Source organism: Leuresthes tenuis, unplaced genomic scaffold (genome assembly GCF_036924035.1).
Source record: "Leuresthes tenuis unplaced genomic scaffold, fLeuTen1.0.hap1 SCAF_2, whole genome shotgun sequence".
NCBI classification, from domain to species: Eukaryota; Metazoa; Chordata; class Actinopteri; order Atheriniformes; family Atherinopsidae; genus Leuresthes; species Leuresthes tenuis.
Genome location: NW_027325356.1, coordinates 10,805,310 through 10,832,208, shown reverse-complemented (window position 1 = coordinate 10,832,208; position 26,899 = coordinate 10,805,310). Strand labels below are relative to the sequence as shown.

At 37.8% G+C, this 26,899-nt stretch overlaps 1 protein-coding gene across 3 annotated transcripts in view; it reads right to left on the bottom strand.

Moving 5' to 3' along the window:
* adcy7 (adenylate cyclase 7) overlaps positions 1-26,899 on the bottom strand; it is a 102,282-nt gene that overhangs the window by 48,881 nt on the left and 26,502 nt on the right. For 2 of the 3 annotated variants that reach the window (XR_011914922.1, XM_072380175.1), the window contains exons 2-22: positions 24,015-24,773; positions 20,424-20,621; positions 20,007-20,171; positions 19,466-19,615; positions 16,275-16,435; positions 12,631-12,742; positions 12,212-12,339; positions 11,730-11,888; positions 11,207-11,339; positions 10,417-10,608; positions 9,542-9,585; positions 7,090-7,149; positions 6,292-6,369; positions 4,262-4,331; positions 4,043-4,140; positions 3,754-3,838; positions 1,898-2,035; positions 1,691-1,744; positions 1,017-1,213; positions 553-670; positions 243-401 (exon numbers count right to left, since the gene is read on the bottom strand). Coding sequence is in view for 1 of the 3 variants with exons in the window: in XM_072380175.1 (XP_072236276.1) it covers positions 243-401; positions 553-670; positions 1,017-1,213; positions 1,691-1,744; positions 1,898-2,035; positions 3,754-3,838; positions 4,043-4,140; positions 4,262-4,331; positions 6,292-6,369; positions 7,090-7,149; positions 9,542-9,585; positions 10,417-10,608; positions 11,207-11,339; positions 11,730-11,888; positions 12,212-12,339; positions 12,631-12,742; positions 16,275-16,435; positions 19,466-19,615; positions 20,007-20,171; positions 20,424-20,621; positions 24,015-24,179 (2,664 nt within the window). In the remaining 2 variants the exon portion in view is untranslated. The remainder of the gene's footprint in view (positions 1-242; positions 402-552; positions 671-1,016; positions 1,214-1,690; positions 1,745-1,897; positions 2,036-3,753; positions 3,839-4,042; positions 4,141-4,261; positions 4,332-6,291; positions 6,370-7,089; positions 7,150-9,541; positions 9,586-10,416; positions 10,609-11,206; positions 11,340-11,729; positions 11,889-12,211; positions 12,340-12,630; positions 12,743-16,274; positions 16,436-19,465; positions 19,616-20,006; positions 20,172-20,423; positions 20,622-24,014; positions 24,774-26,899) is intronic. The other variant, XR_011914923.1, reaches the window with a different exon arrangement.

Below are 26,899 nucleotides of genomic sequence, written 5' to 3'. Positions count from 1 at the left end.
AAGAAATATTGGCTCATGATCTTGATAAATACAAAACAACTACAAGAGAAATATTTTCCTTTTTATTCATGTAAAATAATATGGTTTATGTCAATGGAATTATTCTGCTAATTCTATGACATGACTGGTTTCTTGTAGATGGATTTTTTTTTCTATTTCTCATCATCTATTATCATTCAGCCCCGAGCAACCAGATGGCCTGTTAGCCTGAGAGATTTAACCAAAACCTGTGGAAATCTCACCTCGTTCTTCTTATTTTCCCCGACAAACAGTGCAGCCACGTGGGCCGGCAGCACGTTTTCCAAAAGCAAGCGGTTCAGGTTCTCCCTCGTCTCAATCTCGTCCTGCTCTGTGTGGTTCTTGTACTTCAGCAAAAAGTCCTGGCGAAAGCAGTACTCGTTCTGGGAAGCCGACACAGAGTGGTTAGAGCGGGGAATTAAATAAACTGGTATAAAGGATGTAAAACTGTTCCGTTTGTCTGGTTGGAATGGAACGGGATTTCAAAAAGAGGCAGAAGGGAAATGAGAGGAAATGTGCAAACATGGTCAATACCTGTTGTGAGATGATGAGCATGGTGACCAGGAACAGCGTGATGTATATGCAACTCATGATCTGGGGGTGTTTTACCAGCCCGATACAGCTTAGGATTCTCATGGATTCATTTTCTCCACTGCAGAGCAAACAAGAACATTCTTTATCCTTGACAATACACTGAATCACATGTTTAATTCGTCGTCAATAAGTATAAACAGTAAATGAATCATTCTTAAGAGTACTGTGACTTTGACCACCGGACCTAAACAATACACATACTTTACTCTACTGATGCGCTGATAATGAATCATCACAATATATACATGATGTACTACAAGCTGATACTTCTTTCACTTCAAGCAACTTATTTTATCTTTATGAGGAAAAATCCAGCTTAGAGCAAGGGACCTCAAAAAGGGGAACAATACACTTGACAAACATGTGTTTCACCAACAGGATACGCTTTCAGCATTCTGTCCCACCTGCTGCAGTTCCAGCTGCCATTGAGCTGAGCATCAAATGAACTTCCGTACTCCATGAAGAGGTCCTTCTTGGTGCTGAGGATGATTACATAGTATGCTGTGGAAGCAATGGTGAGGAAGAGCACTTTGAGCTCGAAGCTCACCCGGAGAAAGACTCCACATGCAATCAGTGATAGGATGCAGCAGTATACAGAGTACTAAGGGACAGAGAAAACACATAAATGGAGTTAGACCTATGACAAATACACATGTAAGACAATAAATAATAGCCTTATATTTAGTTTGATTAGGTAGTATAAAAACAACCGATAAAAGAGCGTTAAAGCACAATTAAAAAACACAATCATATAGTAGTAAACAGAAATGAGGCCATTTTAAGTATTGAGTTCAACTAAATATATAACAGAATGTAGAAAATGATTTAGAAAATATATCATATTTTTTGTATCTGTTAGGTATTTATTATGTATGGCTGTATTCATTCTTTAGTATATCATAAGGTAAGCACTAACCAACTGCAAATGGATGTCTGGAGTGGATCGGGTAGGCTTTGGGGCATATTAACTGTGGTGCTTTTCTAGATCATGTATCAACGTGGTTAAGTCTCATTGTCACTATAAACCACATTTTACCAATATTTATCTTTATTTGCAGTTGAGAAATGAATCACTCACAGGCAGATAGAAGAGGTTGGCCACATCCTCTTTCTCACGTGTCTGGACAAAGCACTGTGAAGTGGTGAAAAACAGCTTGACTGATAGGCAACCACTGGACAGCATGCTTTGAAGTCTGGCATGGCATCTATGAAGTGTAGCACTGCTAGAAATAGTAGAGTACATAATGGCCTTGTCTTTGCACTCAAATTGTGAGCATAGTCTTACCAGGTTAAAGACTGCCATGATAATGATGACCGTGGTAGTGATGGTTGCCAGAGGGAGGCGCAGACATGGCCGTTTAACCACCGCCTCCGATACAGCTGGCAGCCACTGACACCTTGACAGCTTCTCCGGAAACAGGCGCTGCAAAGGATAAAGGGAAGTGAAGCCAAAAGAGAGAAAAGATGGATCAAACCATGTGCAAGGAGCATGTGACTTGTGTGGTGTCAGACATCTCGAGACATCATGGGTGAGTGACTCACAGCTGATTACTTCCAGAGTAGGAATCTGTCTGAGAGGTAAAAACAGCCTGTCAAGGACTGAATGTCAGATGTCATTTGCCATGTCAGTGAGGTGCAATAGCTGTAGAAAGCTGCAGCACCTTGAATGCAGAGTAGCCTCCGGGACATGTTTCCATTCTCACATAGCCTAATTCTGGTAAAGTGAAACACTTAGACTATGTACACAACACCCACATGTTTTTCACCCTTGCCTTTATTTACCAAGCACTTCCCCACTGTAATATGTTTGTGTTGCATTTTTGACCTATGGACCTCTTAAGTCCCTTTCAGGCAAGCACTGCTTTACAATCATCTGGTGGCAACTGAACGTATTAGTGTCACACCTGAATGAGAACCAAGGTGTTTGTTTTTTATAATATTTAGTGACAGCAATCTGAGTAGGTCAGACCCATTAACATGTATGTACCACTTTAAAAATGGCACGTCTGAATTGCAGGCAGGCACAGTGTTAAATTAATCTGATTTATGACAGCTCAGCTGCTTTGAGGAATCTGGTATATAGCATTCTTAACAAAGTATTAAAGTGATGCTCAAATTTCCTCTGTCAATAATAATTCAATAATTTAGGTACAACGCAGAGTTTTCAGTGAATGAGACACGAATGACAGAAAACTGTTTAAAAGTATTTGAGGTGCAGCTGAAGCTTTTGCTCTTTGACCATAAATCAGTAATTGTACCGATCTACAGACATTTTGTTTGACACAATGAAGTATGTTTGCTAGCAAAACAACATTTGCTGAACGTATTCTTGGATCATTTTCGTTTGCTAACTGAGGCAAACGTGTGTTATTTATACCAGCACTCTCATTTTTTCATTGTATTTAAAGACTTGCCAAAACTTCTGTCAGCAGCCCCAATAAATACTAAAGATGGAAAAAATCATCAAACTGAACATGAAGATGTTTAAGTCGCTGACGGACAGAGGGCCACCTAAATGCCGCTCTCCATCGTGGACACTCAATCCCATCCCTTCTATGACACTACTACCACTATTTAAATTTTCTGTTTTATTTTACTGTTTTTCCATAGATCACATCATACAGCCCTCTTTACAGAACTTTTTATTCTTGTGACCAGCTGTAGATACTGTTAATCTTTTATTATCTTGTCTTCATTCTTTAAATTCTAATTCTTGATTTTGTAGTATTATTTTGTACATATTATGTTTGTCTTTTGCACTGGCAATCAATATTATTGTTGTTGTATCAATAAAGTATGTAGCAATTTATCCATCCATCCATCTTTTAAATCTTCCCTGTGCATTAACTCTGCAAGTGGCCCATATATGGGGCAGAATGCATAATGGAGGATGGTCATTAAAATGACTTCTTTCATTAGGAGCTGCATTATTACAGCATTCTCCTGTGTGGCCTTAACAGGACAGTGCCAGACTATAATTATACAAGACTTTTAAAGCATGTTTTCTGAAAGAATAACAACCCTTCTACACTTTTAATTTAAAACATTTTCTATAAACCCTGATCCTAATTGTAGTCCTGGAAAGAAGCTTGAATTAAAAAGACAAATCTTGAAGGTAAAGGTAAGACTTAACATACTGACCTGCAAATGGCCTGCGAAACAGATGGCCAGTGTCAGCAGCAGCAAACAAACCAACACTCCAAATGACGTCCCCAGTACCTGTCGACTGATAGACAAAACCATCGCATGTCAAAGTCAGCCTCCGACTACTACTTACCAACAGTACAAATGTGAATTTCACAGTGTGTTTTTGATGACTAAATCTCAGAGTACAAAGCACACAAAGGAAAAAAAGATGCAAACTGCCATGTCCTCCCAAATGTTCTCAACGAGAAAGAAAAAGAAAACCAGGAAATTTTGCTATACTCACTCCTTTGTGACAAGCATCTGAACCACAAAGATACAGAAGAAGATGAAGGTTGCACAACCTACATAGTGTTTGAACATCGGCAAATCCAGGGCTCGGTACTGAGGAGAGGAAAAACGGAACACAGCTCAACATCACGCTCAGTATTAGAAAAACTAAGTAGACAACTATGAAAATGTAGAAATATTACTGCTATCAATCACCTCTCCATGTCAAACCAACCTGTTTTTCAAGATCTTTCTTTGGAAACCACAGAGCTAAACTTCCACTCTCTTCAGACTTAGACCATTGCCTGAGTAAAAAGAAGGAAGAAAGAAGGGTGTAGAGAAAAGCAACATATAAGGTTAGAAAGAAAGAACAAAGAAAGTATGAATAGATAATTGCCAATACTTTTACCCTTGAAGTGTCACAAGTTTAACATCTGTGCTGTGCTTAAGTTAAAGGGGAAATCAGCACTGAATCACACAGGGCATAAACTCCACAGTGAGCTGACACTTGCAATTACTTGATGCGATAGCAGTAACTTTTAAAAGAAGGCTTGAAATTGCCGTTTGTTGCACTTGTGATGATGTTCAATCATAAAGTTAGTAAAGTGTCAGTGGCCTGAAGTTGCCAGGTCATGGTGAATCAACATGTGAAATAGCAAAAACACTGAATCATCAAAATTTTAAGACTTAAATGAAGTCGCAGGTCTTCTACCCAAGAGGCATCAACATGTATTACAGCATTTATTTATATAGAACAGGCTAAACTGCAGTCTTGAAGCCAGTGAAAGGAAAAACAGATTTTTTTTTGCATCCAATTTTTGCATCTGGCGCACACAAGGCTGCACACATGCTGACTGTGTACTGTGCACTAATTTCATCACAAAATTGTATCTGAACAAAGACCTCCTCCAATCACGACTTATTTTCATGTATTTCAGGTTGAGCCCCTTTTTCCATCTTTGCACCGATGTTCCCATCATGAGACAATTTTCATTTTCGTTAAGGGAGATTCATATTAACATCATCCACGAATGTAATACAGTGACCCAGAGTTCCAAGAAAAGATCAGTACTGATGCTGTTCATGATGAGCAGCCAACAAAAACTACATGGATCTTTTCAACGTATTCTCATCAAAAAGCTGCAGTCACACATGGCAGTAAGAATAATGTATATTCATCATTCACAGCTTTGGATTTAAAATAGAGTTAAGGGGATGTGCATTATCCAAAAGAAATATCACAGCAACAATTTCAAAGATCATCTAAATTTTCAAACACAGCAATAAGATGGGGCAGGCACAAAAGATAAATCATGCTGGTGTTTTTCTAAACATCACAAGGGTTAGTTATCTGTACCAGTTCAAGCGTTTCAACAGTGAAATCATCTTGAGAAATGCAGCCCCATCAAATCCATTTTTTTTTATTATATGCAAAAGTTCCCACTTTTTTATCTATTCATTTCAGCATCATGTTTGTGATTAGCTAAAGTTAGTTGACACAAATGGAACTGTATCCCAAAAAATCCCAAACCATAATTATCCAACATATAAGATGGAAAGTCAATAGCACAAGCAGTAAAGGAATTTCACAAAACAAAATACAAGAATTCACACATTCACATATCTCCCTCCAACAGAAATCAGTCCGCTCTCTGCCAGCAAAGCTCAACACAAACCAAATATTAGCAAATCTGTGGCCTAAAATTATCTCTGAATCAACTCCAGACCCAACACGGGTCATTAATATAGGACCTTATCTGAGCAATAATCAAATACAGATTCAGAGCAGCTGGCTCACTCAGGGGCAGAGCTTGTGGCATAGGATGATGTCAGGTCACTGAATAAATAAACTGAGAAATGGATATAAACATTTGGGGAGCATTGTATATTTTAATCTTTTTACAAACCAACGGACCTACATCACTCACTCTAAAGCAATTGCTGTGAAATTCTACTTGGTATTGTTCACTTGAGCTTCAACCGTATTTGGAAAATACGGAATTTACCACAAAGCTGTGCTTAAATTTCAAGAATTTTATAAACTATCAATCATACGACAGCAAGCAAATCCCTGCCTTAACAATGGTATGGGTGTATCTGAAAGTGTGAAGTGCTTGAAAACAATGCAGAGATTGTCTTACCCTTCAATGCAAATTTAATCATTTTTCATATTTTCATGTCATTTTACTATCAGGACTTTATTAAATACACTTAATATATAAACAAACTACATAAGATGTTATTTGACTTGTAGAATGGGCTTACTTGCTGCTGAGTTCATCTATGGTTGTGGTCATCTCATTGTGCAGCTCCTCATCAAACTTACTCTTCTGGGATTTGATCCTGCACCAGAGAGCACAGAGACTATTAGGAAGAGGCCGCTGGGCAGACTCTGAAACACACAGCCTGATTAGAACAGATGCTGGGAAACCAGATCAGGTTGTGTGGGTACACAGGCCCATTTTAGCTGTGTTTGGAGGCAACTTGGGTGATGCCAACCTGAGCATTAGAGAGAAAAGAGAAACACGGTTGTGCCTTTAAGAAAGTAATGTAGAGGAAGTGTGCTGGATGCATAATGAGCTGTGTTAGATATTCCCTGTGGGATTCGGTGGAAGTGATTCTGTCGTGCTTCTGCGTGGAAACCCCCTACTCAACCAGGAAGGAAACATTCACACAGATATGCAGACCCAGATGCACACAAGCCCCAGCCAGTAATCAGTGTTAGAAGGAATAAGTCAGTCACCTAAACAGAGGTTATAGCAATTTTAAGATCACGTGCTGTCCTGTTACAAAGAGTTAGTGGTTGGAAATACTGGTTGGAGAACAATATTTCACCACTGAACAGGTTAGTGCTGGGAGAGCGAGGCTTTCAACTAAAACAGTAGTTCTCACCCTGAGGATCAAAACACTGCTCAGAAATTTGGGGGGCTGTAGAAGAGTTAAAGAATGGATGTAAAGAAACACAAAACTTCTACTTGTTAGACTAAAATGATAAGCCAAAAGGTTGAGAACTACTGCACTGACAGGGATGAGGACCTTGTGGGCCATGAAAGCCCCACTCACTTATAGCTGCTGAATGGAGGGTTGGGCAAGGTGAATGGCTCTTCGAGAGACTCATCAAAGCTGTCAGGGTTCAATAGTAAGACACAAACACAAATTCATCACAAGTGAGCAGAGGGGAGCTAAAATACACAAGGAAGTAATGTAAAACTGAAAATCTAGACAGCGAGAAATATATGGTTCTGAGGCAGTGGAGCAACCGTTACTCTTAATCAAGGACAATACATTCTGTGTAATGTCATCAAGAATGTGTGGGTCCTAGTCATTTCACTGTCAATTCAGTCTCAGATATGACCCGTGATTACCAGTTGTTACATCTGCTCTAGTAAACGGTGAATACATGAATGAAATGAAAAATTTCAGAGATTGTCAATTCAAATGACATTACTCAGGCACACACTGTTTGTATGGAACAGTCCTGCCCACCAATCTGTACTTTATTATAAGATATAACACTTTGTTCTGTCAATGCGTTGTTTAAGGCAGAACAGACGTACTAAAAAAGGCTAAGCTGACAGCTAACTAACTTATGACAAACAAAACTATTTCCTCCTTACCATCAACCCCTCTGGGGATATGTACTACTCAGTGAGAATGTAAACAAAGGGACAAGCAAATGGATAAACAGGGATAAACAGCTATTTCAAAACATCTATTAGCTGCTATCTGTAATTTGTGTGCAAAAGAGATAGTTTAAAACCTTAAACAAACGGCCTGCAAGCTCACTGTAAATCACTGGAGATAAGACTGGGAACTCAATGCTATGTGCATCACGTGTACAAAAGAAAAAGTGCAACAAAGTTTGAGTTGAAAAGAAAATCTTGCATGCAACAACTTGTCGAGCATGACTCCATATGCAGTCAGGGTTATACTGGGCTGACGCTGTATGGGGCTTGGGCTCAACACAGTCTCTCTGTAATGTCATCAGTTTGCTCAACCCCTCGACATCTATATGTTGTGGCAAGCAGTGACTCTCTCTGTAGAAAGTGTTAGCTATAGATTCTCTGCTTAGCTTCCTATTTAAGCAACAAATGGTGCATTACCTTTCAAACAACTATGCAAGTTGACACTATGATTTTAATCAACACAGCAACCTACTGCATTTCAATAGTCACAGTTTCACCAATCTCATTTGTAGGTAATTAAAAAAATATATGAGCTACTGAAATGTAAACCTAATGGACCGGTGCAGAGCAAGCCAGTATGACAAAACATGCCTAACATTTAGCTAATACGAATGTTATATAAGAGCAACAAGTCTGAGACTGATGAGAAGATTTGATTTAGTTTCATAATTAAATACAAACTGATCAGATATTCTGCTTAAAAAACATAGTATTAACAACTGTATTAACAAAACATAATGTTGCAACTCAAATCACATTATGGCCAGAAAATGTAGGCTAGTATGTAAGCTTTATTAGTAGTAACATTATAATGTTATAATATAATAATTCCCTTATTAATAAAAATACATACATAAATTCCCTTCATATAAAACATATACTTAAATTATACAATTATAACATATAATATTTTCTCTTCTGTGATGGACTGGCGACCTGTCCAGGGTGTACCCCGCCTCTCGCCCGATGACCACTGGGATAGGCTCCAGCCCCCCCGCGACTCGACCAACAGATTAAGCAGGTATAGAAAATGGATGGATGGAATATTCTCTCTTTCTTTAAGGAAAGTCTAGTGGCACAGCTTTTTGATTAAAATCAATATGAAAGTGCACTAAATTCCTGCATATTTGTTTGGTGTTACATCAAAATAATGTAATTCCAGTGCTGAATAGCCAAAAGTAAAAGGCAGCAAGAACATGCTGACATTTTGGACAGGGAGCTTTACTCAGAGTGATGGTTTGTTTATTGACATAGTACAGTGTAAAGCAGCTAACTTAAACACTGGAAAGTACACAAATGGGGTTATACTATTCATGAATAGTCTATTAAATTGATATTCTCTTACTTTGATAAATTGTCTTTCTCATAAATGTAGGCCTTTGTGTGTATACATATTGTTACTGTTGCTTATGTAAACCCATGGAAAGCCTGTTGTCTCACATAACAAATACCAAATCAATGCCCTCAAATGTTACCATGATTACCACCACATGTACTGAGCTGACAGTCTGTAATAATGTAATGACCATGTAAAAGCTGTAACTCCTTTTTATAAGCCCAGATAAGCTAAATTGCATAATATAATTAAGTAAATGTGATGGTAAGATGATGAATACAGATCCTGTGAACAGATGGGAAAGTCCTGGCAGGGAATGCTGCTCTCTAATACTCAATCCCTCTGAAGCAATGATAATAGAAATGCCATTGAGTAAGAGGATTTTTATTCTTTTATTCTGTGGTGAATCTGCTTGAAAACACATAAATCCGCACGGAGTATAACATAAGAATCATATTACGTTGCTACTTTCTGTGGCTCAGACTTGTCTTACCTATCAGTGATCTTGGAGCCTGGAGGCGATCGCAAAGGAATGTCCTGCAAATAATGGAGACAAAATTCACACTTTAAAAATGCATAATAATTTGAGTGTTAGAGGCTAGATAAAAAAAAATCAAATTTTTTTAGCATTTTGATTTGGAAATACTCAATCCCCTAACTTTGAGCATTTCATATTAGATTTCATATAGATTTCTCTCGAATGTCAACACTTATCAGAGACAGTAAATTTGCTTGAAATCACTTTGGGTTTTTTTTCCTACCAAAAGTTGTGTGTTTTCAAAAGGGTGTTTTAAAGAAATGTGGGTGCATCTACTAAAATAAGGCAATTAAAGCTTTTCCCACTGCATGTAGTAGTGGGTTTATCATTCGCGCACTGAGGAGTACATGTATGTTACTACAACAACATGAAGGAGTGGCATTACACTGGATCCTGCAAGCTGTGTTGAACCACAGTTTCTGACAATCACAATTCTTTGAAATAATCAGGCAAGCTTACTACTTTTTAATAGACTGTCCACATTTACCCTACATAGTGGGACAGAAAATAAGCCTACAGCTGTCTTGGTAACAAAAAAAAAAAATGTAAGGAGGGTTTCCTGGGCAACCGTTCTGTTGTCATCAGGACCAACAGTCAAAGTAGATGAGGCTGGAATCAGTGAGACTGGAAGTAAGAGTTTTTAGTAGAGCATATTCTTTAATACGGTGTACATTGTACAGCTCGCATGCATCAGAGGTAAGACCTCAAACAAAGAAATCAGCCTCTCCCATAACATACTATCAAAAATCAATAGAGCTTTTCATTTATCCTATCTTAATGAAAACTCCCAATCATTCACATAAAGAATGATTTGAGTCCTGACAGCTTACCTTGAAACGTGTCTTGCCATTATTAACAATGGTGTCTGGGGTAAAGCCCTCTCGGCTTTGGAGATGGGCGAAAGGTTTGACAGCCCCCCAGGATTCAAGGTAGCGAGTCATACGCACAGATGCCCTCATCTTCAAACCATCATTCACTCGAGGTTTAGGTGCATTTCGGGAGTTCAGTGATGGGTCCTTGGACTAAAGACATACATATATATATAGACACATAAAGCTCATTTTACATTCATTGTCCACAGCAAGTTTTAAAATATAACTTAGTTTGAGTATGTTCTCAATCATAACAGTTATTCAGGAACTCAGGAAAAGCGGTTCAGTTTTAACAGCGACTGAATACATTTTTAATGTGAATCTACACCAAGTTTTAGAGGAATTTTGGGAGAAACGTCAGAGAGTCTTCCAGAACTTGCTGTAGTGGAAAAACATAGCTAGAATATATGGTTTATGGTGCAATACCTGTCATAAATACCAAAATTCTGACATTAATAAAAAATAAGCTTCTTTGTTTACTTGAACAGGGGATAAAAACAAGTAAACAGTAGAGTGGAAAAATTTGGAGTTTTTTAAAGCAAAAATATTAAGAATAATCTTTAGCATTTGGTTTATAATGCTAAAATAAAAGACCCTGTTTAATTCTCGTATGTGCAGAAGGAAAGATCTTCTTCAGAGAAAAAACAAACAACACTGTCTGAGGTCCTTAAAATACAGTATGTTGTTAAAGGCCATTCAAGCAGTTATGTGATTTAAATGATTTCTCAGGAAATATATGTGATCATACCCGTGGATCGATGACTAGATACGTCTGGACATTGAGCTCTCTTAGGTATGGGTCCCTGAGGTGGCCATTGCCCTCCTCCACTTCATAAGCCTTGTTGAGGTGTTTCAGAGTTGCCTCTGTGATATGGACACGGCTGGCCATATGAGGGAAACAAACAATGAATTATTTGGCATAGTAAATGTAAGATTCTTCATCATTCAGTCCCTTTGTTATTCATTCTATAGTTTAACGTAGTCCTGAAATTAATCCTTTCATCATGGACCCAATAATTGAACCCAACATGATGGTCCTTTGGGAGGTTTTGGTTTGTAGTGTTGTTTTAATTGCTCTGAGTGCATGTTATTATGTCAGCCTTAATTCATTGCAGTGAAGACAGACTAAATAAAAGCAACACATCTCTGCACAATACTGAAGAGTTCAAAAGGAGACATGAACCTCTGTTTGTGTAAGACAACATAACAACATGAAATCTAAATGTGTATTAGATTTATGCAACAAATAGAAATAGAGTAGAACTGCTTACCCTGGAAGGCCTCCTGACTCCATATGATTGGCCAAAGTCACATCATGAGACCATACATCAAACTGCCACTTTCGAAGGCCAATCACCCCGCAGAGCACGTTGCCTGAGTGAACGCCAACTCTCATGTTGATATCTACCCCTGTGGCCTCCCGCACCTGCCTGAAAAAGTGGTCAAGCAAAAATAAAGCTTGTTGTTGCCACATGTATATGTACATGTATATGTCTCTATGTGTCAATATGTACTGCAAAAATGTGCATATCAAAGAGTGCATAAAAACATGTAGCAGATTTTTCTGAATTATAGGTTTAGGTTACATCCTTCTATTACATAAGAATAAGAAACATCTGAGAATAACTTGCTTTCCAATTTTTCAATTTACCACATTGCATTCCGTTTGGTTATACAAATGCAAACAACCATGTTGTAATTCCCTACTTCAGCCAAAGGTTAGGAATAGGTATAGGTATTTGGTATAACTCACTTGATGGCTTCACACATGTCCAGGCCCATCTTGACACAGTTCTTGGCATGCTTAGGCAGTGACACAGGCAGCCCAGACACACAGTAGTAGCAGTCGCCCAGGATCTTGATTCGCATGCATTCATTTTCCTGAGAGGATTGAGAGGGATCCACACAGAAATTAGTTTTTTTAAACCAGCATTAAAGAAAGCATTAACTGGCATCAAACTGCCCAACATACCAACAATCTGGGTTGATTCTTTGCTGAACTCCCAGACCCAGATTTTCCATGCTAAGGGTCTAAAACAGGAATCTTCCTGTCACTAACATGACCTATTCTAATAATCAGATTATAGTGGATACAGTGGCATCTAAGCGAGTTGTTTAACTCTTTAATTAACAACTGTGAGGAAGACATAAGCAAAACGAGAAATACCTCACCTTGGCAATTTGATCAAACTTGCCAAACAGTTCATTGAGCATAATTACAAGTTCCTTGGGAGAACAGTCACTGGCCAGACGGGTGAATCCAACAATGTCAGCATACAGAATACTGAAAGAAACAATTGTCATTTAGAATCTAACAATGGACCACATAGATATCAAGGAATGATGCAACTTCTGACTTGTAAAATAAAACATATTCATAAAAAAATGCGGACACCATTGCTGATTTGGATATATCTCTCTACACATGCATCAAATACAAAGGAAATCCGATTTGCATCTGTTTTCATTGTAGATTCTATCAAAAACATTGTATTAGACATCATATTTATCACCTGTACAGTCCGATCTGAATTGCGGCATTTTATTAACAATGATATCATTAATATTCAGCTAATTAGAACTGAAAATATATCCAATGACTTGTATGTCACATGTTTGATTTTTACCATAACCCGCCTGCCCAAAAATGACAAATGCTGGCAGAGCATCCCTGTTTTCCTCCCCTAAATGCTTTGACTTTTTTCAAATAGTCAATCAACTATAGAAACTTACAGCAACCTCTTAATGGCACCACTAATCAACCAGTGTGTAGTGAGCTGGAGGATATAAAGGACCACTGTTTGAGTACCTCATGTTTGGGAAAAAAAAAATAGGATTCTTTTCTCCAAGTCGCCCCATAAATCCCTTATGATTCACTGTGGACATTGTGGCCTGTGATATGACATGAAATCTTTCCAGCAACAACACCTGGCCCATTTCCTACTAACCTCCAGTAAACCAGATCAGTGACTGATTAAAAGGCCTGTCTGATTCAATGCTGAATCATAGCCTACGCATCATTAAAGCTACCCTTCAGCAAACTACAGAGGAAGAGTGATATTTTATTTGACCTTTCAACGACCCCAATATTACAATGGAAAACCACTAGAAGTTTGGCAAAAGTCCAAGCCAAAGATAGCAGATGACTCTTTGTCTAAACATGGCAGATCTCTATGGGAGGTATACCTAACTACGATAACATGAGCCTCAATGAACACCATGCTCATCTCACTAAATTAGAAGATTTGTCTGGAGATGTGTGATAAATGCAAGAATGTAAATTATAACATGATGGGATAAATTTAGTTTGGCTTTGATAATTGGTATTGATAGGAACTAAGTACTGCCTAATTATTTCCTCAGCATAATTATGCAGACATCAGCTAAATCTGAGTATACAGTATCTCAGAGCGGTGTAAAACAAATCAAGTTCAACACAGCCTAGTAATAGTTGGAAGGATTCCATTAATATTTTCTCCGATCGAAACAATTTTACTAGTAAAGAAGCTCAAGAAATCATTACTACTGAGAGTTAAAGGAATACATGGCGCAACAGAGCTCAGACTCTTTGTCACTCTGGCTACAGTGCTGAAAAGAAACCTGGGATTTTTCTTATTCTCTTCTATCAATGATGAATAACAAAATAATAAGCTGATCTAGCTTTACTAACGGCTTTCGTTTACGTTATTAAACTATCTTTCCAGACTAATTGAGACTCTTTTGAATTAGAGGAACAACAGTCTCTCCAGCTTTCTTGCAGTCTGCTTTAACGCACACAGCTGTGAATTATAACAAGGAGCCAACCTCTTCTGTCTGATTACCTTCCTTTTCAGAGGAGCAACATTGTCAAATGTTATACGTATTAAAATTGTAGTGCTGTCATCAAGAGTCAAGTTTTGCTGGAGTTTTACGTAGCTGTCCTCTCTGATATTTGCACATGGCATGAATCTAATTACAGTATTCTTTGATAGACCTTTTGTATGTAAATTTCTTCTCAGATGCTGTATAGTCAAGTAAAGTAAACTCAAAGATTATCAAAAAATGGTCAGATGAGGGAACACTGTTAACTGTTCACTCTCAATGCCATAAGTCAGCACAAGACCAAGGGTATGATTAAGATGAGTTGGTCTGTGAACACTTTGAGAAAATCCAATAGAATCTATATATAGAATTAAAGTTAATATTTAGGCAACATCTACATGAATATTAAAGTCACCCACTACAATGACTTTATCTGTACTCATCACTAACTGTGATTAAAAACTGAAAATTCAGACAGAAACTCAGAATAAGGGCCAGGTGGACGATACACAACAACAAACAGATAAGGTTTTTGTGATTTCCACTTTGGGAAAAACTGAGAATTAGAGTTTCTCCAGTGGAGAATGGATTTTTGGTGCTGCCTAATCAGCGAAAGAACAGAGATACTGCACAATGTTGAACTGTTCCTCGACCTGACTGAAAAAGGCCAGGTGCTTCATGAGACTACCAGGACAGCTAATCACTGGGTTGGCAGACGTAATTACAGGGAAACAGTAAAGCACCCAGCCTATCAGTCAACACTTTTTTTACTGTGATCCTAAATTAACATACTGTAATATACTGTGAATGGCCTCTTGATTATAAATCTTTAACTTTGTTGCAGATTAAAGCACCTTAATAAACAGCAGAAATTCCACTAAAAGCATATAAATGTTGTACCCAATGTTGTACACAATGTACAATATGTTGAAATTTAAGCTTTATTTTAGGAAGAATATGCACATTAAAATTAATTCTGGGTCACAAATAACAAAATCAAAATAATCCAGGGGGAAGGGTGTTTGCAATCTATTTGACGTGGTCTAAAATACTGTTTATTTACTGAGGGAAGGCAGGCACTGTATCGGGTCTACATCTATATATATATATATAAGAAAAAAAATCAGCTGGTATGCCATCTGCCACAATTCAGTTTAAGCTGCTCCAATATCTGTCAGCACTTGTTAAATTAATGAAACCCTCATACAGGACAGCTCTATCTGGGTCACTACTCTGGAAGCAAAACAGACATACTCATCTCCATCATTATGAGAACTGGTCAGGAAAATCTGCTTGATAACTGTTAGTTTTTTTTCCATTTTGGAGCCTTGTTTGTTTCATGAAGCACAAATACAATTTTTTCCTACAAAAGCATTTATATCAAGAATTGACAAAGTACAATGAAGTGTGGGAGCTTGTGAATCCTTTGAAATTTTAGATAAAGAGAACCAACTTAAATTCAAATGGAAAATCTTGGTGTTTTATTTCATGATGAAAATGATCCAGTATAACAACACCACTCAACTCACTCTATGAGTGGCAAACATTTGTGATTCTTTCTTCGATCAGTCCTGAACATCAGCTAGGAGGCATATCAGCTCATTATTCCACACGAAACAACTTCATCTCAGGGATATTGGTGGCTCCATCACAACTTCTTGATTAATGTCAGACTTTAACTTAGTCATTTGAAAAAAATTGCTTATTTTTCTGAAACCGTTGCAAGCTTATGGTTCAAGTCCTGTATGTATGACCAATTTTCTGGCGAAATTCACTTTACTGTATGTACATTTTTCTTTAAAATGTACATGTATAGATCAGAATCAGTTGACAGATTGATGAGGGCAAACTGTCTCAGGCAAGATGTGACAAAGTAGGGCTATAAACCATGACACCATCTCACATGAGTGATATTTGTGAGATCAAAATAAGATGTCCAAAATAAAGAGAGTCTTTACAAGGGCTAATTAATTATCAATGGAAAAAAAAGTGTTTTAAAGTTATAGCTCTTGTACCTGACATTCTCATGTCTCTTGACGTAAAGGCTGTGGAAGTTGTTATCTTTGACCAGTCGCTGTTGCTCTTCTTTATCTTTACAGTCTTGCAAGCGCTCCATAATGGCCAGTTTCATTTTCATGGAGATATAGACAGGGAGCACAGACTGCAGCAGGTTTTCCTGGAAACACACATACACACACACACACACACACACAATATTAGTGATATAACTGCGATCACAATGAGCCAGGAAATTAAGCTTGTAGAAATTGCAGTCAATGTATATTGACAAGTGGTCAATCCTTGAAAAAGAATAAAGGGCTAAAAGCCCCAGATCCAACATATGATCACATTTGGTTCAGCTCAAATAATGAAGGATTATTATATATATAGCTATAGATATATATCTATTTAATGTGCATATTCATCCAAAACTAAAGCTTAAATTTCAACATACAGTACCTTGAATAGATAGAACATTTATATGCTTTTAGTATAATCTCTTCTTGGTCAACCATTAGTCACAATTTAAAGCAAATAGTGAACTATTTGTTAAACTTTTATAATAGTATAATTAATTTTTTTCAAGGGCTTTGGTTCAGCCTTCAACCCTTCTGTCTTTCACTCACTCTCACACACACACACACACACACACATATTACATGAGTCCATCCCGTCTTGCAGGATACAAGATCATACATGGAGGAATGCTTGTTAAATCATGCAAGATCATAATTAAATCACAACTAGATTCACAGAATTTCATATTTTTTCAGAACCCTTTTAGCATTTAGATTTCTCTTTTCTGATAAGTTCCTACTGGAAAAGTAATGGCAATAGCAATAGCAATGTTTAGAACAAACATTAGGGGACAGCTGTAGTCTACACATGCAGTGGTCATATTAATTTTAGTAGAAATCTCCACAACACCAAAAACTGAAACTAGTTTATCTATATACGGCTTTCAAAGTGTAGCAGTTCCAAATACATTCAAATCATAGCCCACACATTCATATGCATGACAAAAGAGATCATTTCCCAGACGGTGTAACAGCGGGTTTGGCACAGAGCTTTTACCTCACTAAGAAATAGCATTAGAGTTAGTCTGCGACAATGGCCAGAGGCCTGAGGAGTGTTTAAAGTTCTTTGGCTTAATTAGGGAAGGGATTTGAAGAGGCGACTTCTCATGAAATGATTAATCCCCCTTTATACCACCGCAAGGGCATAAGGTTGCATCATCTGACTTCACTGGATGGGTACGGATGGATCTGTGAAATTTACCTACGAAATGTTTTGACAAGTAAGGTCACTTCAAAGAGTATTAGAATTTGGATGTAAATAACAAATAATGTGGTGAGAATCAACATGTGACCTCAGCTTGGTATTGGAGTGTAACAACATGAGGAAAAATGAGAGGGGGATGTTTGTGTGTTTGTAATTTATTTTTTAATAAGACAGTAATTGCTATTTCATTTGCCTTTAACTATTTCCGCATGTTACACTTTTACGAAGTAAATGGATTACATTAAGTCATTGATAACATGTTTACTTTAGAACAGCACTTAACAATTACCATCAAATTTCTAATTTCTTACAGATGTTTTTGTGAATACAACCTTCAGGTTATGAATATGTCTTTACGTCAGCAGAGAGGGTCAAGGTGGGCCGCACTGTTCACACATTCATTACACAGATTTTCAAAGAAGTATAAATCTGGACCCTAAATGGGCCACCTAAGAACATTCTTGTTTTGAAGTCATTTCTGTATTTATTTATTTTTTGCTTATACTTCAGGTCACTGCCCTACTGGAAAATAAATTGCATTCAGAATCTAATATAGAAGAAATAACTCATTAATGTATTTTGCTCTAATTATGAATACTTTTTTTTTACTATTGCATGTCAGTGGAGCAAAAAGTACCCCATGCTTTTGGCATAAGATAAGTTAAGATAAACTAAGATAAGATGAGATGAGATAAGAGGAGACGGGAGAAGATAAGATCGCACATGCAAAGTGTCTTATTTAATAAGTGACTTGCCTGACCTGTTGACTACAAAAAGTGTTACTTTTTCAGACTGCAGAGTCTTATATGTGTGCAGTTACAACACTTTCATTTCCAAGGAGTTAAAGACAAGGTCTCAAGAGAGTAAAATCAATTTTGAGAGATACTACAAAGAAGTAAATACTTTACGTAATTGCAGAGACAGCTACGTTGAAATAAAAAAAGTGTGGGTTAAGGTTAGGAACTCAACTAGGACCATGTATTTTGTGCAAGTCTGTTCATCCATGAAGATGTGTTTGTGTGCATGATGCTGCAGTTTCGCCTGCTTTCATTCACTTTGGAAGATATTCGGGACTTGAGAAATTTCTCTCTCATAAAGGGACATCATCAAAAAACAAAAGGAAAATATAAATAGTAACTAAATGCATGCAGAGAGATGCATTTAAATCAATTCAGAGAATTTCATAAAATGTGGTTTCAAAGTGGGTAAACGTAATTTTAATACCATTTTGTCCCTCAAACCCTGCCAAGAAACATTTTGGCGGACCAGACTGGGCGCTTCCTGCTGAAATTTATAAGGAAACACAATATGAATTTGTCATTGCATCAATTTTTTTTCTCTTTTTGGCTAAGTTTGGACAAGTAAGGACAGCAAGCCTCTTTTTCCAGCCTCTTTTCAAATACAACAGTAGGTTTAAATGTTAATAATTCTATCATCCCTTTCTGTCGTGCTAGGCAACACGGCAGCCTCCCTGTCAGCCTCTTTTATGTTCTTTACTAAGCGAAGACACAACAAATGGAAAAATGGGAAAATTGCTCTTAAAAAGGCCTCTAAAGTCAAAATAAGTCTGCACATATGCATCTCATTTAAAAGGCATCACAGGAAAATCTAATTTGTGAGGGATTTGTTAGTCGCAATGAAAACATCCAGCAGAGAGCCAGCATGAGAGAAGCCAAAGGCGTAGCTTATAAATGAAAGAAAAGCATGGTGATAATGATTACTGATGGGCTATTTTCATAATTTGTCTGTAATGTTTCTGTTCAATGAGGTCTTCATGATACAGAAAATGCTGTGAAAACAGTGGCATTGAAATACTCCACATAATACACACAGTAGTGTGTAATCTTGCAATGTGACACAGTACACCTCTTGTATATGCATTTCATAAAGCACCACTGTTTGAAGGCCACTGTATTATACAAACCTGTTGTCTCTTTTCTATCTCAAGCTTCATCCGCATGCTCAGGCACCTCAGAGTATCTTGGAATGTCTGCCTTAGTGTTTTCTCCATTAGGACCTTATGAAAGGCTCCCACTGCATTACCACACAGAAACACTACTGCATTGGACAGCAGCTAGAGAAAGAAACACAGTAGCAGATGTTAGAGCTAAATCTGAAACATTTGTGACACGCACACAAACAGGCCTATCATCTGAACTTTTGTAGCACTGCTGGATTGGAACACTAGTTGCTTAACTGTATGTATACACATAATAATTCATGACTGTTTATCTTCACTATCTGTCAGTATTTAGACAGCACATCTAAATACTACATATTTACATCAAATTAAATGATTTGTTCTATGTGTGTGATTCGCTCTGATTATTTCTTTTGGTTACATCTAATATGAAAAGAAATCTTGCCACATAAATCATAAATATTTTATCATGACACAGGCCATTATGTTAGCAGTGCAGAAAAATAAAAAAGACTTCCGTAGCTTTTAATTCAAATGCTCTTACCTGATTGGCAAGGTAAGGGGTAGTCACACTGCTGTAAACTGTGAGGTGCAGTGTGAGGGCAGCAAGGTGCGATAGGGAGGAGATGACACTCAGCACCACAGCGTACCACAACTTGAATGGCAGCATGGTGTATACAGTGAAGATGATAAAGAGGAAGAAAGGCACCTAGAAACGTAAAGGTAAACTCATTCAGTTCTTTCAAATAACCATTTTGTTGCACCTATTTACAGATTAAAAGCTTGAGAATAATTCTTAATAAGACTAAAGTGGCATTTACGGCTTTATCACATCTATTTAGGCAGTAGTTGGACAAAACTGGATTTTGTAGAGATTATGTAGCCTGAGAAAATCATTTTATAAAATGCAGTTGCAACAAAAATATAATCCTAATCTGAGCCCTGCAGAGAGGCGAAGTACCTGGTCCCATGGCATGATGATAGGGCGGTTGAAGATGAAGGTGTATCCCAAAATGAGGTGTGTGGCCCAGACAATAAGGCCGAGCAGACGCCTCCATCGTTGTGAGAGCAACTCTGTACACACCAGGAAAAATACAGCTAGGAACACGAGCAGGCTGCCGCTCACCACGCTCACAAAGGCACAATGTTCCTCTGCACTCTACACCAGCAACCAGGGAGAGAAAAATAAACACACAAATAACAGTCATATTGTCATATAGACTTGTTTAGTTTATATTTTCAAAATCCTCAGGCAGTCTTCCTGTGTTTGACATGTGAAATACTGAATTGTAATTGCTGTGAAGGAAATTTAAGGTGTGGTATTCCACAGAGTACTAATTCAAGTCATATTAAAAGTGCATGTCAGTTTTTACAAATGACAGTTGCTTGTTTTATAAACCAGTTTTTCAAACATTGTTAGCTAAATAATATCAATGAAATGTGAAAAAGCAATAGCACAGAAATTAGGCAACATCTTTTTAACCTGTAATTGCTCCCATCTATCCGTCAATATGGTGGAATTCACATTAAAGTTGATCAAATTTTTCTGTGAATTTATGCTTTATACTTAAAAAGAAGAGTTGAATCAGAGCTGGATGCACATGAGAGGTAGCGATATTCAACCTGAAGACTCAGGCTTATGGAGGATTACTGAGTTTTGTTAGTCACACCTGCCCCTGAATAATGTTCTGCTTGTTCAAGGTCACCGTCTTACTCATTGAGTTAATGTACACTGAGAGGTAAGCACAAGGGAAATGGAGGGGGCATTTGTAAATGCGTGTAAAAAAAAAAAAGAAAAAGGAAATGATTGCATGTGAGTGAATATCTGTTTATACATTTTGTGCAGAAATGCAGCTAAGGAAGCAACTAGTGTTTAAACAAGTGTGAGCTTCGTGTGCAATTGTCTTGGTTTAAGTGGATGTAAGAGTGGGAGTTGGAGGAAGAACACGAGAGAGAACAAGGGGTTAAAAGAACACTCAAGAGTGAGACAGATGCACAAAGTCAATGTTAATAGATCTCCATGCGTAGAAGGCCATCGCTGCATTGTATGCCGAGCTTTGTGGTTACCATGGTAGCACTAGAAAAGACCAGATCTCAACTAAACCACTCTCAGCTCCCTGTGTAGCCGTATGTCTTGATGAAACCTTTTTGGCAGAGAAAAGAGAAATCCAAGAAATAAAACTACACGAGCAGAAGTTCAGCATATGACACACCATGGAATGAATTTAAAAAAAAAACACCATTAAAACCAGCTGTACTCCTTGGTTCTAAAATGTTTGCATTTTACTTTTCTTTTTATTGGGGGACTTTTGATCTTTTGTTTCTATGAAACAGCATTGTCACTGGCAAGTGAAAACAAAAGGGTGTCTTACAGTAAGCTAAGTGATTGAAAAAAAAAGAAAAAAGTATGAGATTATTAGAAAATGTATGCAGACAGCAAAAGCTGCAATGGCTAAGAAATCGAAATGGGGAAAAAACAAAAAAGATGCACATATGGAGGATATGTTGTGTGTGGCATTAAAAAGGACCCAAACAAAAGACTGCCCATGTGTGCTTAAACCAGATCTCAATTCAGTCAGGATGTAAGACTAGAGTTAGAAGATGCACTTTGAACATCAGTTTGTCAAGTTTTACTCTAAACAATGCTCTTCATTGTATATCCATGACTGAAGAGGGGTTATATAAGGGGACACAGACTCTCTGACTGTGGCAGCCACCCCTTAAACAACATTGTGCCTCTCTTTTAAATTTAACAACTGTGTTATACAAGCTCCATTCCAACATTTTTTCCAAACTGTTCCGTAGCCCTGGCAACTCAAACTCTGGCTCAACCCAGTGTGTGCAAGAGTGACATCTAAAAAAAAAGAAAGAAACGAGCATGAAGCACTAAGTTATTGACTGTCAGGTGGCAGACCAGGGAGTAATTGAATTTTGCATATTTAATGTCATCTCTGTATGTTTATTCATATGTTGCCTCAGGTAGTAATTGGTTAAATGGACAATAAAGCAGGATGAAAAACTGTTTTAGTGTCCATGCATGAGCAAGATAGACAATAACTGTGTGTTCGTGTGTGTGTGTATATATAAATGTAAACATGAGGAATGGAGCCATTGTCTAGGAATGACACAAGAGAAAAAGGGAGTGTGCCACAGAGCCTGCAGCAGCACAATAGAAGGAAGGTTAAGTTGGTTTTTCCAACAGGGAAAGTAATATAATCTATGCTGACAGAAGCTGTCAGTTCAGTATATGACCGGACTCAATGAACTGCTGCTTGCTTTAGCGCCAAAATCAACAGCATGTCTCCAATCAGCAGAAATCAGAAGCATGAAAATCCTCTCTGTATTCTGACAGCTACATTGTTTATCCCCCATTTATGTAATTTCTATCATTCTGGCTTTGACTTTTTTTTTTTTACTGTATCTAATACTAAGAATGTGCTTGATGAGCATAATTTTGAGCACTCTGACCTGGCCCTCCTATCTCAATGTGGGCTGAAGTTCATATAATCTCCCTCTGGGATAAATGTATATTTTTGTATAATTTAATTTTCATTGTTTTTTTCTTGCATTTGAAATATAAATACATATCTAAGTTGCCCTCTTCTTTAATCTATAAATGGGGACTAAAATAAGAATGACTTCCTGTCTATTGCAGTATTGCCCTGCCCCACACTCAATAAGGTAAAACAATAACTCTTTCATTCAGGCTACTCAGCAGCTGCACTGGTGGTGATGGGGAGTTAAAAGCTTTATGTAAGTAGTGGCCGAGGTAAAAGACAGTGTTTTTATTTTTATGTTTTCACAATGAACCAAGCGATTCAAACTAAACCTCTAGCCACATCTATTTAGAATACTACTGCTGCTCTCCTAAAGTGCACCAGCTATCCCTAAACTTAAATATCCTTCTGAGATAAATGAGAATATCTGCAATTGGAAATCTTAGTAGAGGGATGTCTGTTAGAATAAAGGTTTTTAATCAAGAGCATCTTGGTTGGTTATTAAATAGGTTTATGGGTCAAAACTGTGTCTGTGCAAATTAGGATTGCGTATCAAACATGATTTAATCAATCAGAGGGGAAACATTTAACATCACTGCGGCTTACTGCTGTTTATGATTACAAGGGCTAGTGTCCACGTGTAACAAAAGATATTTTACTTATTTATACAACTTTCATGGTCAGATGCCACTTATGCTGAAGGAACATACATGCAGAGCTCAGGAGCATCACTTCTCTTAGCTCGTTTTTTAAGTATGAAAAAACAGTTTACAGATAACCAAATACACTTATATCAGAGTTGTACGCTTTTTTTTCCTTCTAATTATCGTGTAATTGTGCGATGTGATATGTAATCAACCTACCCAGGACTGCAGATGAAAATAAGCCAGTCAATTCTGGTACATTTATACTATAGATGTAAAAGATTGTACTCTCACTACTGTCTTTTCTTGAGCTAAACGAAAACAGATATACTTTCACAGTTATGAGCGACTTAAGTGTGATGTGGAGGCAAAGTGTATTCACAATTTGTATTTCCACAAATGAAAACTCACCAGTCTAAGGGCAAAGAAGAGGATGAGGAGAACTCCACAGTACAGCATGGAGAGGCCCAGCAAGAGTACCAGTGGCTGATACTGGCTGATGCAGGAGAATTTGCGGTACAGCGCCTCATTTTTGAGCTCCTGGTCATTCAACAGGTACTTTCCCTTGGCTGGCATGGCTAACACGCCTTACAGAGACATAGCAGGTGTTAACAGGGAGCCCCAGAGAGCAGGAGTGTGTGTCTCCACTACTTACTTTGTGAGAGTAGGGGAGAAGAGTGTTAAAAAAAAAAAAAGAAAAGAAGTCCAGAGTTCAAGATTTGTGAGGAGCCCGTTGTTAGCTCATGACACTCAGGGGAAACTTGTATCTTTCCTTCGCCGTGGCATCTTGATTGTTGTTATTTTTCACAGCTTTGCTCTAGCGTTCTCCACAAGTTGTTCTTTCTGTATCTCTCTCTTTCACTCAGTGACTCTCCCCCCTTTCTCTAGTCCTTTTGTGTCTTCTATCCTCTGTCTGGTGTTGGCGAGCAGACCTGCTTCATCCTTTGCCAACTACTGTGTTGCTCCCATCAGTGGGTTTGTGTAATAAGCCTGAGGCTGGGAGACACTGAGGAAGGGAGGGGAGCTTAAGAAAGGGGAGGAAGGGGTATGGAGGATGAGGAAAAAGAAAACAGGAGCGGTTGAGGGGCGCAACAAAGGTCAGCTGTGATCCCACCAGGATTTAGGATGTAACGGAGCAAAGGGGTCAGCAGCTCAAGTCCTTAGAGGCACCTGGAAGGAGGGGGAGAGAGTAAGACAGGGAACAATACAGACATTTTTAAAAAGTTAAATATTTCTAAATAGTATATACAGACACACAAATAAAACATAGAACTATCCAAGATTTTTTTTTTAAAAACCTTCCTACGCATGCTTCCACATTATGAATGGCATTAATTAAAGCTTGACTGATTGTAAGGCATTCTGCTTACATGCTTCAACATACAAAGAAAGGCAGTTTAATCAGGCAATTCATGTGACTCATCAGGACTGCCGCGAGACCGAGACATAAATATCCGAAATACTCGATGAGTATGAGTTTTTTTCACATCTGAAGTACGCAATTCCAGAAAGTCCTGTCTATGTGCTGGCTCATAACTGCCACAACTTTCACATGAAGCAGTCATAACCATGACTTCACTGGTAATAGGAACAGTTACTTATGTGTCATGGAAGGAACATCCAAATAACTGTTTGGCCAGCTGAACAAACAAGACAGGTCCGCGTATGTGGCTATAGTAATAAGACACACAAGCCAAAGAGAGGTGAATTTGGTTTGTGTATAGGCAGCTGATATATTACTATTGCTTGTAACCTCTAAGACTGCCCAAGTTCACCTGCTCATGGTTTTAAGCAAAATGAAGGATATCCAGCTTTAAAAAGAATTGATAGTGAGCATCTGTGGTTATATTATATATATAAGTATTACAAACAATAAAAACAATTAAAACACTTTAACTTTTTTAAATTTTCATAATGTTTCCCATTATAATGAGAAACCAACAGTAAACACAAAACAAAAACTGTGATTCATCTTCTATCTTTCTATGAATAAAAGGTCTTCTTCTTGTGGAGTTGAGGGTCGTGTTGTACTTCCAATACTGAGTCTGAGGGATGATGTCTGATAAGCTCTATCAAAACATACACAATAGACATGGACTGCTGTTATTGCTTATATAGTAATTAAAAAGCTTTTTGGCTGCACAGCAGGAGGTCCTCATAAAAATACTGAACTACAGCTGGACATCACAGTCAGTAAACAAAGATTTAGCAATGAAGCTGATTTTAAAACAGCCCAAAACTCACAAATCCTGCCAAAAGTCCACTATAAATGATCACAGCGTAAAATAAAGAGGACTGAATATGCATGTAGCAGTCCAATTCTAACAAAATAAGAGTTGCATGCATTAATTTTGGGAGACAAGACAGGACACTGGCTTAAAGCTCAATAGAAACTTCGCACTGCTGTCAATAGAAACCTCATTTCCTGTACGTGCTCTGTGGACTCATGTTTGTCTCCAATATAGCAACTGCAACAGATGCTGTCATAAAAAAGGAAGAGAAAAAGAAGAAGGCAAAAAAACAGGACAGTACACCTGTTTCTCACTGTGCTGGTGATGCATCGGAAGCAATGGGTCACTCTTAGTGATAAAATGCTTTGCCGCAGAATCAGAGTAATGACTGAATCGAAGGCATTTTACAACCACCTTTAAATTTCCCTTCCAAAGCTGCTGCTGGACAGAACAACAGCAGCCTGCTTTTCCCAGTCTCAAATAATGGACTACCGACAGTCTGATGGGAGACTGTAAAAGGAACAGGGCAACCAGGGAGGTAAAACAAAGCATGTAGGGGTGGTGGGGGATCATGCCCTCCACTTCCATCAATAAAATCCACCTGGTCAGAAAGAAGGAGAGCCTGAGTTTAGTGGCTGCTTATAATAGGGGTATCATTTACGCCATAGAACTGCTGTGCACTTTTACTCAAAATAACTTTTCTAACTGCATGCATATTAGCATTCAGATATGTTAACGATCTCATTTGATAGGCCTGGACATCTAAGATAGCAGGGGTAACACCTGATAGGTAAACAATAAAAAGACAAGTAAAAACACAAAAGGAATATGATTTAGAGGACAAGGGAGCAATTAAGATTGAGCACATGAAGCATTTTAAAACCAGAAATAGTTCAGATCGCACATGTTTTTAAGGGAAAACCTATAGTAGATGGCGACTGAATGAATGATTCTTCTTTGTCCTGTGAATTTATGACTTCATCTTACATATTTACTTCATCATCCACTTCATCAGAGTGATGTTTAAGCCCTGTTCTGAATAAATAAATATTCTTACTGTTTCTA